The 17,556-nt window shown below is 37.6% G+C and overlaps 1 protein-coding gene across 2 annotated transcripts; it reads left to right on the top strand.

Annotated features, from left to right (window-relative positions):
• Positions 1–5,248: 5,248 nt before the first annotated feature.
• LOC306770588 (uncharacterized protein) lies at positions 5,249–15,747 on the top strand. Of its 2 annotated transcripts, XM_079259466.1 has the most exons (15): positions 5,249–8,611; positions 9,651–9,792; positions 9,881–10,006; positions 10,581–10,629; positions 10,764–10,900; positions 11,052–11,155; positions 11,304–11,414; positions 11,618–11,872; positions 12,099–12,178; positions 12,265–12,465; positions 13,717–13,786; positions 13,859–13,981; positions 14,148–14,209; positions 14,460–14,532; positions 15,605–15,747. In XM_079259466.1, the coding sequence occupies exons 1-15, from the start codon at positions 5,333–5,335 to the stop codon at positions 15,728–15,730; spliced, it is 4,938 nt and encodes a 1,645-aa protein (XP_079115592.1). In that variant the 5' UTR covers positions 5,249–5,332; the 3' UTR covers positions 15,731–15,747. The 2 variants fall into 2 exon arrangements, with proteins under 2 accessions (XP_079115592.1, XP_079115593.1); XM_079259467.1 differs by lacking the exon at positions 15,605–15,747 and having other exon boundaries at positions 14,148–14,235; positions 14,460–14,533.
• The last annotated feature ends 1,809 nt before the right edge of the window (positions 15,748–17,556 follow it).

The following is a 17,556-nucleotide window of genomic DNA, read 5'->3' as shown; positions in this document are numbered from 1 at the left end:
GTCATGACACTTCTATCCTCCTCCACTACGCCAGTTTCCTCAGTTGTTTTAATGACACAGAACACGTTGATATGCCTAGTTTTCAGCTGATAACTTCTTGAAACTTACTAAATTGGTGTAACAATATTATTTTGTCTCAAAATATGCAATACTTAGAATATGCACCTATTTCTTTAATTGCATCTATGACACGTGATTTGCCTTTTATGACATGCTGCGAGTGAATTTTTGTTATCTGCTCAGTTAGCTGTTGTGTGTTGACATGTTACTAGTTCATCCCTTAGGTTGGGTGCCTTTTTTCATACTTGAATGATTCATGGATAATTGTTAAATGGCTAAATAAATAAAAAAATAGGGACTGGACTAAAAATAAATTTAAAAAGCAGGAAAAAGCAAGTTCAAATGTGAAAATGTCCAGAAAGCATCAAGATAAGATAAATTCAGAGTTCTACAATTTTTTCTCTTCCACCCTGTGATAATACCATGCTCTGAATTATTAGTAATCCTTTCAAAAACTCTAATTATTTATTTCCAGTGGCCAACATGAACAAAGCCAGGCAAGTCAAGGCAATAAATCAGACTGACTTTTACTCGTTGGAGAGAGCTCAGAAAAGAGACAGCATATAGGATGGATGCTAAATTAGCTTTTGTTAGAGGTGCAATGTGAGAAAATCTGCTAAAGCTCAGCAGTGCATTCTAATTATCAATAAAGATTATTGACAGCATCAGTCTATTCTACTAAAAATAAATACATTAACAAGTTTTTCTAAATCTTGCGTAGACATCAGTCCTCAATACGTTCTTTATGCCATAAAGAGCTGAATTAACAGCTGTCTGATGTAACTGCTGTAATTCGGGCCTGATGCCAGGACTTCACCAAGATTTCTGACTTTGTTGTTGGTTTTAAGATGAGCTGTTTGAAGCCGACTGCTGAATTTTAACTTTGCATTGGTTTAGTAAACTATTATTTCAGGTTTTTTTTTTCAAATTTTATTTTATTTTTGTCTTAACTAGCCTAAAACATTAGCTAATATAAATTTAAATATGTTTTAAATCTTGGCAAAACTAATATAATAATAATAATAATGACTAATGCAATAACATAACAATAATGAAAAGAAGGACAACTAACTGGTAAAGGCGGACTGAGACCAAGTTATATAAATGCATTGGAAACATAAGACATAGATGGAATGGAAAAACTGAAGGTTAACTAACAAACAGGAAACGAAGCAAGACAGAAAAGATAAGGAAAAGAAAACTACAAAATAAAACAGGAAACCAGAACTTAATATAACCCCAAACCAAAACCATGACAACTTGGTTCGTTATGCTAATTATATGCTGACGTAGTTTAGCGACTTCAAGGGCAACCAGTTCCTAGTTTTCCTGATAGAAGGTTTGGCAACACCGCTGTCAGTAGGGGGGAAATAAACGAGTTGTTTTATGGAAACAAGCAAGGAGGAAGCAGTACGCCCCCCTAAAACACGACCCGCCAAGTGTCCCAGAGGAAAGTGTTTCCAGGTGAGTCCCCTGCCTTAACAGAGCCCGCTTGTTAAGGCAGAGTTAAGCTAAACTGCGTTAGGATGACACGAATTATCGTTTAGAAACCGTTAGTTTCTGTTAACACGTCGATTCCTCTCTTAGCTTCACTTGACTAAGTTAGTCTGAAGATGATCTTCAGCTGAAGTGCTTCTCACATCCTGGAGGACAGCAAGTTTGCAACTTGGACAACTTGACTAATTGTTGTGCAAGTGTGTCTCATATAACTTGACCTGTCAAGTTGCATTGAATAATATCGGAGGACTGACAGGGAACCTGACAGCAAAGCAAGTCTAATGTTACATACCTGACACGAAAAACTTTTTTTTTCCCTTCTTTTTTTTCTTCTTCTAACCATCTATGTAAATGTATGTATGAACTTTTTTAATTGGAAAAGTTAGCGTTAGGAAGCATCATGTCAGATGAAGGCAAAATTAAAGTAATGAAAACTTCGCGAAGTATCCAATGATGTATATTTGGGTTCAGCTGAGTGTATTTTTCTTTTGTTTCTTTCCTTCTGAGTTTTTTCTGTAAAAAAAAAAAAAAAAAAAAGCAAAATAGTAAAAATCAGTGTGAACAGCTGATGATAGAGTATCGGTTAATAACTGTTATTGTCAGTTGAAATGACTTATACTAGGGATTATTATTGAGATTTTTACTTTGTCTTTTTTTTTTTTTATCAGCCTTTTAAATGTAAAATCCCTTGAAATACTCGAGTTTAAACTTTATCACACTAAAAGGTAGCACTGCTTTGATTTATTGGAAACCAAATATAAAGATAAAAAGACAACATGGCTGATTCAGTAAAGCAATCAGAGGACACAGGAGGTGAAGGACACAACAGGGAAAATGTGCAAAAGATAAAACAAGATCACAGAAGAGACAGGATACAGGAGAGATGCTAACGTATCCTTTGTTAATGGCACCAAAGTGAGAAGATCAGTCAAAGTTTAGTAGTGTCTCTTTAAAGAACGATAAATTTGTAAGGATTCACATTTAATTTCAATTTAATATTAATTGCAGTATTGTGCAAGAGTCTTAATGTAATCCTCATTATCTTAAATATTTGTGTTTCCAAGCATCACTACATCAGAACTGTCAGGTCTAAAAGAAAAGGAAAAAAACTGAACAAAACAGCAGGTAAACAGGATACGACCTCAAGAAATTCTTAAGGAAGGACAACGGGGAGAAAAGGCTGAAAAATGCCAAATAACACAAGAACTAAACTGAAAATAAATGGCAACAGGTCTAAAGAAATGATGAATTTTCCGAAAACCTCTCTCATGAGTGGCATCACTTTCATAAAGAGCAAAATGACAACCAACATACAAATTAGAGCTTTGAAGCTTCCTTCAAGAAGCCTGTAAAACTGTTTTTTGAAGATGACTTAATTTGTTGGTTTGTTCCCAACTTCATATAACTAATTTATTGACATCAACCCTTGTCCAATAATAATTCCTGAAAACATGTGTCAAACTTATGGCCCAGGGGTCACAACCAGCCCACTAGAGGATCCAATCTTGCTAGTGTGATAAATTGGTATAGTGAATATTTAGGTAGCTTATTTTTATTGCACATTTCATATATGTGACAATGTAGTGAAAATAAATGAACAACAAATTTAAAAAAGAAATAGAAGAAATATTAAAAAAAACCAGAAAAGGCTAAAATACAGTAGATTAAATTCAAGAAATGAACGTTACAGAGTGATGAATTAACAGTTTTTGGTTTTTTAAAGGGTGGTGAATGTTTTTTCCCCTGATTTAACCAGCTGAGTTTCAGCTCCTCACATCTTCCACATGTGAGGAGCATAAAAACTGAACACATGTTTAATTCTAACTCTAGGAACATAAACTAGATTTGACCCTGATGGTCTGACTCATCTGGTTATTTTATTGCAAACCAGAAGATCCTCAATGTATTTTGGCTTGAAACAATTCAGACCTTTATAAGATAACACCATTATTTTGAAGTAATTTCTGTGACAGACAGGAAGCCAGTGTAAAGTTCTGAGGACTGATATGTTGTATGTTTTTTAAAAAAGTATCTATTGAAAGTAACTGTGCCTAATTTGTCCACATGAAATAAAGGTTTTTATGTAAATATAAAATGTAAGGCAAGGTGATAACTTGTTCTGTGATTTTGTATATCCATTGTAATTTGCAAAATGTTCTCTGTGGTTCATATGTAATAATGTAAAATAAAAGTATAAGAATAAGTAGAATAAAATCAATAAAACACAAAATGAATAAAACAATATAAAGGCATAAATACAAAATATTAATTGAAATAGAAACAATTCCTTATTTATACATTTTCAAAAAGAGGTTAAAATGTATTTAAAAGGAATAAAACATTTTATGAATAGAATTCTATGAACTATTTCACAAATATTTTCTAAAAATGAACAATTTATGAAATTCATAAAATTTTAAATTAAAAATGATCATATATATATATACACACATATAATGTATGTATATATAATTTAAAGAACTTGAGAACGTATGTGTGCTGCTTTGCATTGAGAAATTTAAGGGTTTTATTGTTTATAGTTTTTTTTTTTTCATTCATATGTTAGAGGTGTGTCCCACTGGAGATCAAAGTGTATTGAATGTAGTCCCTGAACTGAAATGACTTTGACACTTCCACCATAAAGGCTGTCAAAATGTAGAATGAATGTCTTCATAAATAAAGTATTCATCATTGACAGACTTGGCAGAATCTTTTAAATAAGCTTCTTTTTTTTTTTTTTTTTTTTACAAACATTTAATTCCACCTGCATATGTTTATATATGTTTCTACTTTAGTCCCCATTGAGTTATTTAACAATAACAGTGTTTCCATCATGCCAGCTGGTGTTTGTGACTCACTGCCTTTCTTTGCACTGCTTCCTCTGCCAGTCTCTGTGGTGACCATGAACAACAGCAGCACTTGTCCTGTGTGTGTCCCCTCTGTCAACATGATGTTAGACCAGAATTCCCTGTATCCAGCTGATCTACCGCAACAGCCAGAGCTTGGAGAATTTATCCCTCTTTCTTACTACACTAACCAGGTACTAAAGCCTCGCAACACTGACATATTCATATTTATATCGGTTGTAAAATAATGAACTTTTTCAGGGTAATTTATGCAACACACAACCATTTTATTCACTTTTTGTTCATATGAGAAGGAGAAATCGAGGCAGGTGAGGAATCCTGAACATGACAGATTAAATAAGTTTATTTATTCAGAAATCTGCTCTTTCTTCATTAAGAAATTATTTTCAAACATTTTTTAATTTAATTTGAGACAGCTTAAACAATAAGGAACGTGAGGTAGGAGGTTGGAATAAAGTGTTGTGATTGAATTTGAACTATGTCATTGGGACTGAAAAAAAGATGTGAATGGTTGGGGGATATTTTAAAATGAAGGAGAAGGAGTGAACACAGCTTGTGATTGGTGGCTGCTGGACCATGTGCTGCATACTGGCCGCTCTCAAACTGTATCCTAACCAGGGCCGTCACATATATTTACACATGCAATGCAGCCCTGTGTTGAGTGGCAGGGACATGTGAGCTACTTCACATTTGCTACTCTGGGCTGGGGGAAAAGTGTGTGTGTGTGTGTGGGGGGGGGGGGGTTGGGACAAGGCAGGGGGCAAAGGGGATCATTTCTCTTTTCTCGTGTAGCTGAGTCGTCGTGAGCAACTGCCTGTGATTTCGTCTTATGTTGTGCCAGTGTGAGTGGCCACAGCAGTGTTTTCTTTGTTTGTTTCGTGGTTTATTTTGACTCCAGGCCGGAGAACATGGGGTGTTGCTGCAGTAAAGAACTCAACCCCAGTCTACAAAATGAGAGGAGGAGTTTAATACAGTCCCAGCCCCACAATGGAGTGTGTGAAGCAGCGGAGCAAGTCAGGCAGCACGCCGTTGCATTAGCTCAACACGTGTGTCTGGAGGAAGAGAAGGATTATGTACGAGACCGACCAGCTGATGTGAAGGCTCTGGAGGACAATGAAGGCCATTCAGAACTGGACAAAAAAGGTTGGACCAAAGTAGTTTTGTCCAGCAGGGACAGCAACGTGCAGACTCAGAAGGATCTTAAACCAGTGAACAATTATGAGGAAAGAGTTTTTATTACAACCAGCACAAACATGAATACAAACATAGAGATAATTTCTGGTGTAACGTGTGCTGCCAAACCCAGCTCAATGCCAGATCCCTGTATGGAGAGGCCCATTCAGAGTCCAGTCAGTCAGAAGACGGCACTCAGAGCATCATGGTCCAGTAAGCACCCAGAGGAGCAAATGGAGTCCAAGCCAGCGAGCTGTTGGTCAGCTCCTGCCAGGTTAGCCTCTGCTGCTTGCATGCTAAGTGAGACATCACATGACCAGCCTCGGGTGGCCAGAGTGTGTCAGGGGACACAGCAGGAATATCCTAAAACAGAACACCAGGAGGACAATTGTGGGGAAGTCTGCGTCGGCATATCAGCACTTTGTCAGGTTATGGAAACAAAAAACCGGAGCTTCTACAGCATATGTTCTATTGATGATGAAGACCTTGAACATGACCATGAACACAGTTGGTCCCAAACAGCTGGAGCAACACAGTCTCGGCCCACAGCTGAAGGACAGACAGCTCCTCCACCCTGCATAGCGGAAGTCCCAGTCTCTAACCAATCAGAAGCACTTACAATCCGGGACCATACATGTGCCGCAGAAACTAAAATGATTAGCAAATCACACGATGAGGAAACAACTTCTATACAATCACGTTTTCCTAAGACACTTTGTGAACACAGTTTACTCTCAGCAGAACAAATCACCCATCTACAACGTGCTGCGCCCCTGGACTCTTTGTCTGACGCATGGCCCCTGACTAGGAGTCATCAAAGCAGTAAAGACCCTCCAGTTTCCTCACTAGAGAGCAGTGAGTCTGCCGAGCTTTATTCCCAGACAGCTGCAACAGAAACAGATGTAATCACATGGGATGTTTCAAACCTCAAAATACCAGTTACATGTGTCCATGTGGAGGGGAAGGATGAATGTGCTGAAAATGGGACAGTCCGGGAGTCAAAGGAGGTGACAGTGACAGAGGACAGTTTTGAAGTACGTAGTGAGTGTTCAGTAGGGGAGACTATGTACTCAGAAGACTGCTGGGCTTCAGAGGAAGTCTGTAACATGACAAAGGAACAAATAATTGACTTTCAGGAAAAAAAAGTTGAAGAGAACAGTGATTCTGTTTTTGGTCATTTGCATCAGTCTGAATTCAGAGCAGAGTCGGACATCATGAATTCACAATCAGCCACCGACACTTCTAAACCCGACACTTCATACCTCGACATCCAACTGCGATACAAGGAGGAGAAAGAGAAGGAGGATGTGGTTTCTCTGCCCGGAGGGGAGATGGAGACAGATAAGTCCTGCCAGCAAAGTGAAGCCATCCCTGTGAGCATTTGCAGAATCCACAATGGAAAGGGTGAAGTCGGTCACAGTAGTACAGCTGATACAACTCTCACAGAGGTGTCTTCGGTTTCCACTATCTCCTCACTTTCTTTGTCGCCCACTAAAATGACCACCACTGGCCTCACAAGTGCAGCTCCTCTCTTACATTCAACAAAGAATACATTACACCATTGTGAATCCATCACTCTAAATGTCAACTCAACTGAGCCGATGTTTGAATTGGGAAGCGAAGATATCGAAGATGTCCAAAGTAACTGTTTGATTAGCGATACCTGGTTGGATTACTGCGACAAAGCGCTTAATTGCTATGGTTGGCACACTGAGGGTGAGGTGGTGTTTGACCCAAAGGATGTCCTCACTAACAGTCTGGCAGCTGAAACTTCGAAAGCAGAATTTCATCAGAAAGTCAAACCAGTGGAGATAGATGACGTTTCCATCGGTTTCCCTGAAATGGACCAAAACACTTCCAGCTTAAAACGGAGTAATGAAGAATGTGACATCTTGTCTGAGCCCTCCTCTGCTTGTGTGGGAGTAAATGTAAGCATCACTCCTCAGGGCCCGGAGATATCTGAGGAATTGAGTCACGGTCCTCTCGCACAGCCTCCTCCTGGAGTAAGCCAGCTTTCTCTTCATACTTCCTCCACTCCAGCTCCTTTATCTTTCTCTCTGCTCACGTCTGAGACTGAAGAGTCTGCTGCCGAGAGGGGATGCAGCCAAATCCAACAAGAGAAAAATCAACCAGTGAATGAAATAGAGGAGATGGTTGAACAGCAGACTCACATGGAGCAGCTTGTTGTGATGCCAGTCAGGTATAAATCTGTAGATGCAGTGGAGCAGCACCCCCATAGCTGTCATCCAGCCTCCGAATCCACAAAAATATCAGCCTCCAGTGTTTCCTCCGCTTGTGTGAACCCTCAACTGGATGCTGACGTCCAGGATAAGGCTCTTGACAGTTTACCTCAAGCAGAAGACTCATCAGATAAAAATCACATTGAGGAAAGGAATGAGATGAAGGTGGACACATCCCCAGTTGAGTCCCCTCTTCTAGTCTATGATACTCATTCAGAGAGTCACAGTGGTTTACTCTCTGAAACTGCCTCCGAAAGCATCGAGATTCACACTCTTACCAGCATACATGACAAACACAACATCCTATATTACGCCACTGGTCAGATTGAGAACATCTTGACCAACCAAGAGGGTCACACCACGATGGATGTGGACCCAGGTCAGATTGACATGTACGCCTCAACCCCATCTTATGAAATTCACATCCTGGATAATGAACCACTTGTTACTGCTGAGGAGGGACAGGATGGAGGGATGAGGGAGATAGTATCTGAGCTGCTGGGAGAGGAGGCAGAGTCTTCTGTCTGCCTCCGTCTTTACCCCGACCCCTGGATAAGGCTGGGTGTAGAAGAGAATTGTGAGGTTTGGGCTCAGGGGGTTTCTGATTCTGAGCTCTACCAGGGTGTAAGCACAAAGGGCAGCAACACAGAGGTGATCCCACCCTCTGTCTCAGAGATCCAGCCCTCTATGGCTCTGCTTGGAGCTTACCCATACAGCACCACGATGCCTCAGGGATCCTGTGTGTGGGACTGGCACACAAGTTACACTCAGCCCGTAAGTGTTCACTCAACATGTGCTTTGACTGGGGTTAGTGAAAGAATCAGAGAGGACATGTGACTTAGTAATTTATAATATGCATGTGTTCATATGCAGACTGAGCACACACTGCGACTGGTTTGGAAGCAGTTGTTTTCTTATGAGGTTGTGTAAATGAATGTTAATACACGTCTTTAAAACATGCACCTGCACTTTTCAGATTAAGGTAAGGGATTAAATAACTCAGTCATCATATAAATTCATACAACCTTTTGAAAAAAAATGTAATGAACCTCAGATTCTGTCAGTTTTCTAATAAGGCCTTTGTATCTACTTTTTAAGCAGGTGCATGCAGTGCTAAGACTACAGATTTAAATTGAATCCATTTTAATTTGAGCTAATCTGAAGCTCTGTGATATAAAAATATATTTTTCCATCAAGTTATCTTTCATAACTACAGAGTGGTTGTAAACATTGTCTGATTACAAGTGAATGGTAGTGTTCATGCCATGATTAAAATGATTGACTAAAGACTATGATGGTACTAAAAATATTTCTGAGATCACTTACAAACCAAGATATTAAATGGTGAATTATTTGACAGATCACACCAACTCCAAGGCTGAGCTTTCTCCTCTTTTCCTATTGATCAAAACTGTTTGATAAATTTCATGCTCCATTAATATTTATTTGTGATTGGCTCGTTTTTTGGAAGTGAATTTCAGTATTAGAAAATGCTTTAATCTCCCAGTCTTACCCTTCTGGGTGTCTTATTAGGCATCCGAATGATAAAAATCCTAATTGTGAAATTTGGCTCTGCACTGACACATCTCTAGATGAGCTGGAGAGCAGTGGGCTGCCATGTTTCAGCACCTAGGAAGCACTTAGAAATGGTGAATGCTTAACTCCAGGCCCCACTGTGGTTTTACTCAGATTACAGATTAAAATTTTAAATGACAAAAAATCCAAAACATCCAAGAATTTGGACCCACTGTTGAGTTTTTAAAGAAAAGAAAAAGTCCTTTTTATGTTTTGCTCAAATGTGCCTTGATTTCAGGAAACTGCGGCTGCCCCTAACTTTAGCTCTGAAGCCCAAAATTGGACTGATCCCAGCTTCAGTTTTATTATCCCTGATGCTGCATACCAACAGACTCAGCAGCCATGGCTACAGGTTCCGAATAATCTGATCCATCAGGAAGGTAGGCTGGAGTTGTAGTTGTTTTGACACAAATGAGTTATTGTACAGTTTGGTCATTTGTTTTGTTTTTTTTTTCAATTCTTTTTTAGGCTATCCACAAGAGTTACAGGTCAACACAGACCTTGCTGACGTTGATCCCTGTATTGTGGAGTACCAGACATTGACATCTGAAGTACCTGTGCTTTTTGGACAGTCCACTGATCCACCTGTTACGGGTATTTATCTTTTTTAATTGTTTTTTAAAGTTGGTCTAAATGCAAGCCAATTTTACAGAGGCACTGCAGCCCTGACGTTTGTGCAAGTTATCAGGATTTGTTTTATGTAAAAACACAAATGTCAAAATAATCTGGATCTCACGTGATATAGTAATAATATGTAAGAAAGTAAGTAATTATGTTTAACTAATTTAAAAAGTTTTTTAAGCTGTTGATGATTGATTGAAAAGTTTGTGTCTTCAATTCTTGTAGGTACTCATAGGTAGAACATATTAATGTAATATGGATATTACATGTTATTACATATACATTACCATATACATATAACTCATCGAGGGATATAATGAATGATGTGCAGCATCCGTGATTTTATACTTATGCTAATTCTGTGGATTTCTAGAGCTGAAAACACATCTCACTCCTGTTGTGTATGACATGTGAAAGGGCAGCTGCAGACGGTGGCTGGAGATACTGTCTTTCTCCAGATAGAATCCAGGATTCAAGTGTGAAACCAGCTTGAAAGACAAAAACTATTTGCACTGAATCTTTGAGCTGTGAATTCATTTGATTTCAGATGAGCTTAGAGAAGAACTGGGTCGAGTCTTGGAGTCCTGTCTCACCAGGTAACAACTTCCATAGTTTTGAGCTTTACATCTTCAGTCATGTTTAGATTATTTTAACATGAGCATGAAAACAAAGCTCAAAAATAGCAACTTTTGCCAGAATTGTTCCTACCAACTCCTCTGTCTCTCCGCAGGGAGAACCTTAGCAGCGATCTGTTCCTCCAGTCTCAGATGGACAGTGACCAATACATTTCCGTGGCCACTCTGGCCTGCATTGACAGGATCAAGAACATCACCACAGACCTGCACGTCATCTCTGATGTTATTAGAAGTCAGTGTTTTTTTTTCTGCTCATAATGGATTTTTTTAACCAGCCAAATGTGGATATGCGTAAAATATTGATAACAGATATAATATTTTAAAAAATTATATTTATTTTCTTGTTTTCTTTAAGTATTTATTTTTCTCTCCCTGACTGGCAGCCCTGCCACTGGTCCAGATTTCCCCATGTGGAATGAAAGTTCGGCCTGTTGTGAGCCGTTGTGTTGTAATCCTGCGTGAGATTCCTGACACCACACCTCGTGAGGTAAGATCTCCCCAGCTACAAAAACACAAATAACCTATTTTCAAAATAAGATTTCTTCCATGTTCTCCAGCTGAGGCATGAAATGTGGCTTAATCTTACTGTATTTGTAATCTTTGGGGGTGTGTCTGATGTTACTGCTGCTGTGCAGGAGGTGGAGGCTCTCTTTGAAGGAGAAAACCTGCCCAAGTTCATGAGTTGTGAGTGTGTGCACAACGACAACTGGTTCATCACCTTTCATTCAGAAGCTGATGCACAACAGGTAAAACAATGCTGTCTTATTTTGTTAAACTGAAGTGTATCGCCAAGGAATTTTAATGAGAATAAAACTTTTCTTTTTTGTTATTTAATCTTTCAGAAGTGTGTTTGTAAGCGACTGTCATCAAACTGTGCTCTTTGTGACATGATCAGAAAAGAGATTTACTCCGACAGTTTGACGCTGTGTTGCTGTGTGTATGTCCTCAGGCTTACAAGTACCTGAGAGAAGACATCCGGGTGTTTAAAGGAAAACCGATCATGGCAAGGATAAAGGCTAAAACAATACCAGTCGTTACCTGCGGTTTAAAAAGTGGTTATAGACCCGGCCAGCTGGATCAGACTAGAAATCAATACGCCTCGTATTTTCCCCCGACCATTTTCCAGCAGCCTGCACAGCAGTTGTATGATTTCAACAATGAGGTGTGGAATTCAGCAGCAATGGACTATCAAGAATCTACAGAGGTTGAACTTTTATTTATTTATATATATGTATATATATATATATATATATATATATATATATATATATATATATATATATATATATATATATATATATATTTATTTCTATAGATTTTCAATGCTTATATTGTTTATAGTTTACTCAATTAGTTTGGCTCCTCTTGAGCTTCTTCAGTCTTATGTGAGACTAAAATTGTCATTCGGATGTTATCGTTTTTCCGAGCAGCCCCACTTGACAACAGGTGACATGATAAATGGGTTTTCTGTGGTTTCCAACTTCAAGCCACACAGCCAGCCTAAGCAGAGGTAAAAGGATATTGTGTATTGTCTGATTTTAATACTGTGAGATCCATGGCCTCAATAATTAGTGAGGTATTGTATTGTTATTCCAGGAGAGGCTCGAGGTTGTCCCATGGTAGTAATCGTTGGCAGAGCAACAACTCGCAGCCATCAGAGCAGCCATCAGTGTATTGTTCCTCATCTGCCACAAAACGTGGTCGAGGCCGGACACACAGCAACTCGCACCAACAGATCAGGGCTGGAATGACTGATCCAAACAAGAAAGTGTTTTCAGCCACACCTGAGCAGGGAGTGTAAGAACTCCGTTTTTTGCTACATGTTGTTCTTCTTGTCCACATACTCTTGTAGAAACAGGTCATAAAATATGCTGCATAACACTTCAGATGTTATAGAACTTGTTCAGTCCTTACACTGTCTTTGTAAAAAGTACCTAGGATTAGTAAGTTATTTAATATATTTCTTTTCTTTGCTTTTTTTTTTGGAACAAGGGGAAAAGGTGACATCTGTGCTTTAGTTTAAGTCAATGTCACATTCTCATTGACTCATTACAAACAAACTAAAAGCTTTTCCTGTTGATTATGAATGAAGTGCTTCAGGATGTAATGCCCTGCAACTTCAGTGCTTAAAATCATTTCTGAAGACTGACAAAGTCAGCTTATCTTCTCAGTTTATCTTCTTCTGTGTCGCAATCACAAATAAATAATGAACATACCATATGTTTTCAATTATTTTGCTAAGATTAAAAATAAGCCAAAAGTATTTGAGAAGCACTTTTCATTACAATGATATGAAAATACGCTTTTATTAAATCCTTTCATTGATTGTCTTTAATTTTATTTAATAGATAAACTGCTTCAGAATCCAGCTGATGATGAGGTTGATTTCGGCTGCTTTAACACTTATCAAACCAAAGCCAATGAAACCAAATAATGTGAGACCAAAATTTCACACAATCACCAACCAAAAAGACTTTTACTAGAAAATAATCAAGCTATGGAATTGTGAAGAAGATAAAATAATGACTTTTACTTTGTGAATTTTCAGACTTGTTGAAACTAAATCATCAACCATTATGTTGTTATGCAGACATGTGATGTAGTTTTTAGTTGCAGAGTTCGAAGTCTTATAATCCTTAAAGACCCAACCCAGGGAAAATTTAGAATAAAAGAAGTCCTTTTTTTTTATTTGAGGTCTTCAATTGTCCCTTTAACTAAATGTTTTAAAAATATATATGTCAACACGATTTTGAACACATATTTTTTTTTACTATAAATTGATGCTCAGGATGTCTTAGAAACTGTGTGCATTATATATATCATGTTGGACTCTAATGGGTTAATTGTGTTGTAAATTAATATTTGTAATGAGAAATGCCTTATAGACAGATTTTTCTTTTTTTTTTATTCCTAAATGATATCATACCGATTGTTCCTGAACATACACATTCTGGCTACTCCTCCGTTGTAACCACTATGATGTGGCTGTATCAATCAAATTTCTCTCTGAGCAACAGCAGTGACTTACTTTGTCTCTTTGCATTGAAGGGGAAGAAACTTTAGTCAAAGGGGGAGAGAAAAAGCAAAGTCCTGGGAAGGAGCTACTCAAAACCGTCAGGTATGTACAGGAGCCACAAAACCATTTTAATCTCCAAGTGTTTTGACTCAACGCTGACTGTGTGTGGTACAGAATCCACCAGGTCTTCTCCGTCAACCGTTTCCTCCTCTAGAGGTCAGTCTGATGGACAACCTCACTCTTTCTATGGAAAAGGCTGCCATAGCAACTGCACCTGCAACTAATGGCAAAATAAAGGTAACAAACACTGTCTAATACACACACACACACACACACACACACACACACACACACAATGTTCTTAGGCACATCAAGTTAGATAAACCTTTTTCTCTTTATTTCTGAGTGTCACATTTGCTGTTTCATTCTGAGATGGTTGATGTGTGATTTTTTTTCAACACAGGGTCCTAACAAAAGCAGCAGCACACTGCTGCCGTCAGAGGAGGCTCAGTCAGTGTCACAGCTGTAACTATCCCCGCGAAAGCAACTGGGTGATGCTTTACTTGATTTAACCGTGTCTGTCCTCTTATGAACATTTAACTGTTTCTCACATTTTGCATCAAAAAGTTGCTCATAACGTGAATAACAATCTGTTGCTGCAGTGGAGACTTTTCTAATTTGATTTTTTAACTCTTAATTGCCTGGTTGTTAAAATAATCTGTGTGCAAACTATTGCAGTTTTCCAGATGGCTGAGGTTATTGTTTCTCCCTGCAGGATTGTGATGGAGAGCACTAATGTTTCAACCAGTGAGGAAACATTGACTCAGCTCCCTCACAAAGAAGCCTCAGTAAGAATTATTTCACAACTTTTTCTACTTGCTTATTGTTTTGGGTGTGTGTGCATGTGTGTGTGTGTGTGTGTGTGTGTGTGTGTGTGTGTGTGTGTGTGTGTGTGTGTGTGTGTGTGTGTGTGTGTGTGTGCTTATCTAATTATATGTACAAATTACAATACTTTCATTTGTTTTATTGTTAGGTTTTTACAAGCCAAACTTTTCCTTTTTACCTTTGTTATGGTGAGTTCAGACTGAAGTTTTTTGTAGCTAGTAAATAATTACCATCCAGAGGGATGGAGCGATGGTTAATTCCACAGATACAGTGCTCTTTCCACCATTAATTATGACCTGGATAACCTGTTGCCTCTTCGGACCTGCTGTACAAATACCCAAAACGCTAATATTTTTGGAGTATCTACTTATCTATAAAACAAAGGTTTTGGGTTAAATGTAGATTTTTATCTATGCTATATATTTATATATTACATATTTATACCTTGTCTTCCTCTACTGCTCCATTATACCCAACACTGTTTCTAACTCCTGGTGATTTTAGCAGAACATCGGTAATAATATGCTGTTAAACAAACCATCACATAAGTTCTTTGTATTTGAGTCTACTAATGATACCTTTTTTTTGGTGCCTTTATGTGTAAATGCATCAATCATGCAGTTTCCTTTGAGTTGGGCTAATCGCAATAACATTTTGTATTTTCCTTGCAGACACGTAGGTAAATGATATCTAGAAAATTGTAAGAAAATTTGAATTAATTTTTTTTTAAGTCACATACTTCATGTTCGTACATTGAAAATGTCGTCTTTTCTTTTTAGTGTTGTTTAACATACTTTAATGACTTATGTTAATTAAGAGCTGTGATGATATTGTCTTGAACATCTGAATGTCAAGCTCATCGTGTACAGTATGTGGGTCTCATTAGATCTGTGTACAGCTAAAGAGTTGGATGGTTTATGTTGAGATAAAAAAAAGCAGCATAGAAATTAAAAATTTAACATGCAAGCCTTTAACATACAGAAAAGGAGTAAGAAGTGTCAACATTCCTAATCATGCTGTACTCTGATTGACAAGGACTCCCAGAAACTGAGCTATGCTGAGATCTGCAGGAGAGGATGTTTAAAACAGCAGTGTCACTCACTGATGACAACACCCCTTCAGCTAGGAGTCCAGTCTGATTCAGCTCGACTGCCACAGTAATCAGATAAGATGGACACTTGGCCTTTTTTTTTTTTTTTTTTTTTTTTTTTTTTTTTTTTTTTTAATATACAAATAAATATCGTAATGACATCCTTCATTTGAATAGGCTGCACATTTACGAGGAAGAATAGCCTGTATTGTAATTTACAGCAAGACTATGTGGCCCTCTGCATTTAAATAAACTTATTTTTAGTCTGGATTCACACTAGAAGTTGTAAACCGTGTAAATGTTGATCTACTTGACTTGTTTTTAATTTCTTGATTTAAAGGTTCAGGTCAGTCTAATGAGGGCTCAGTTCCAGTTTTATTTAGTCTTGTTTTGCTTGTGGCACTGGCACTGCTCTCTTACTTTCTGTACAGGATATTCTGTCATGATTCTGAGCTTTATTTGGTATTTTACTGTTTTCTTTTTCTTGATACATGCTACGTTTTTAATCTAAAATACTGCTGTGAAAAAGATGCTTTTCTGATCGACTGCTTGTCCTCCACTTTGTTCCATTTATACATGTTAGTGGGATGTGAAGGCCCATCATGAAAAAAGCACATAAGAGAAAAAAAAAATTCTTTACTGTAATAATTTAATTTTGTAGCAGAGGAGTTTGATGAAATTCAAAGGTATGTTGCTCTTGAAAAGCACTAAATATCATTCTTTACATTTAAATTTAAATTTTAACATTAAATTTGTTATTATTTATTTATTCTAAACAAGAGCTGCTTTTGTGTGTCTAAGTTTTAGTGTTGTGTTGACAAAGATGTTATTTAGTTGTAACTCCAAAGCATCCGGAAATGTGCTTCTTCAGGATTAGGCTGTTTCTGAGTGGCCACAAACAAGCACTGTTTTAGTACAAAGAACATTAAATGGTTTTAAAAACTTAAATTTATTTGGAGTGAAATATTTTTTTTCTATTTGTTGTTTTTTTTCTTTTAGTATTGTATAATTTTAAATGTAAAGCTGGTGGTAAAAAGGAAGAGCGGGCACACTCTTGTCGTGCTATTTTATTGAAAGGATATTAAAGACATGATATGTGTTTATACAGATTTCACCTGTTTTGATATGTTGAGTTGTTTTTTTTTTTACCAGATTTTCCTTCTTTATTTTATTTTAATCTACATTTGTGCTCAGTCCCATCACACCCTTTTTGATGACAATCTATGCATCGGATTACATTTAAACTTCCTTCTTGTAACCAGCAGATGGCAGAAGAGCTTTATCACAATACTGTAACTCCAAATGTGGCACCAACACTTGTTTACAGTGGGAATGATTTGATTGTTGGAAGGCTTCCGTCATAATCAGGGAGATTAATAATACTGATGACATACATTGTATTAAATGGACGAACTGATTCACAGTTATGTCACAGCCACTCAGGACTATTTAATCATACTTGATTAAATATTTTGCTTTATATAATAATATTAAACATCACATATTTCTGTTGACATGGATAATAACCACTATAGCAGCAGCAGCAGCTGCTCCGAGTGAAAGCCAATCAGAAGTAGAAAAACATTGCTGATCATAAATGTGATGAGTTTCAGGCTGAACTGAAATTAACTGTCTTTAAAATGTAGTAAGCTGACAGTAACGTTTAGCAGAGCGAATAAATCAATTCTAATGTAAATGGGTCACAGAACTCAGTGCTGAAAATTTCATTGTCAATAAAGAGTGAATGACGGGAACCATGCAGAGGCAAAAATTAACAGAGTAATGAACAAAAATCTTTTTGTAACTTTTAAGACAAGTTTTCTTTTCATTTCTTTAAGTAGCATACTCTTTGGGACTTAATCTGGGCTACTCTTTGCACTTATGGCTCAGTTATGGT

This window comes from Telmatherina bonti (genome assembly GCF_933228915.1).
Source record: "Telmatherina bonti genome assembly, chromosome: 20".
Classification (NCBI taxonomy): domain Eukaryota; kingdom Metazoa; phylum Chordata; class Actinopteri; order Atheriniformes; family Telmatherinidae; genus Telmatherina; species Telmatherina bonti.
This window is presented reverse-complemented; position numbering and strand designations above follow the sequence as displayed.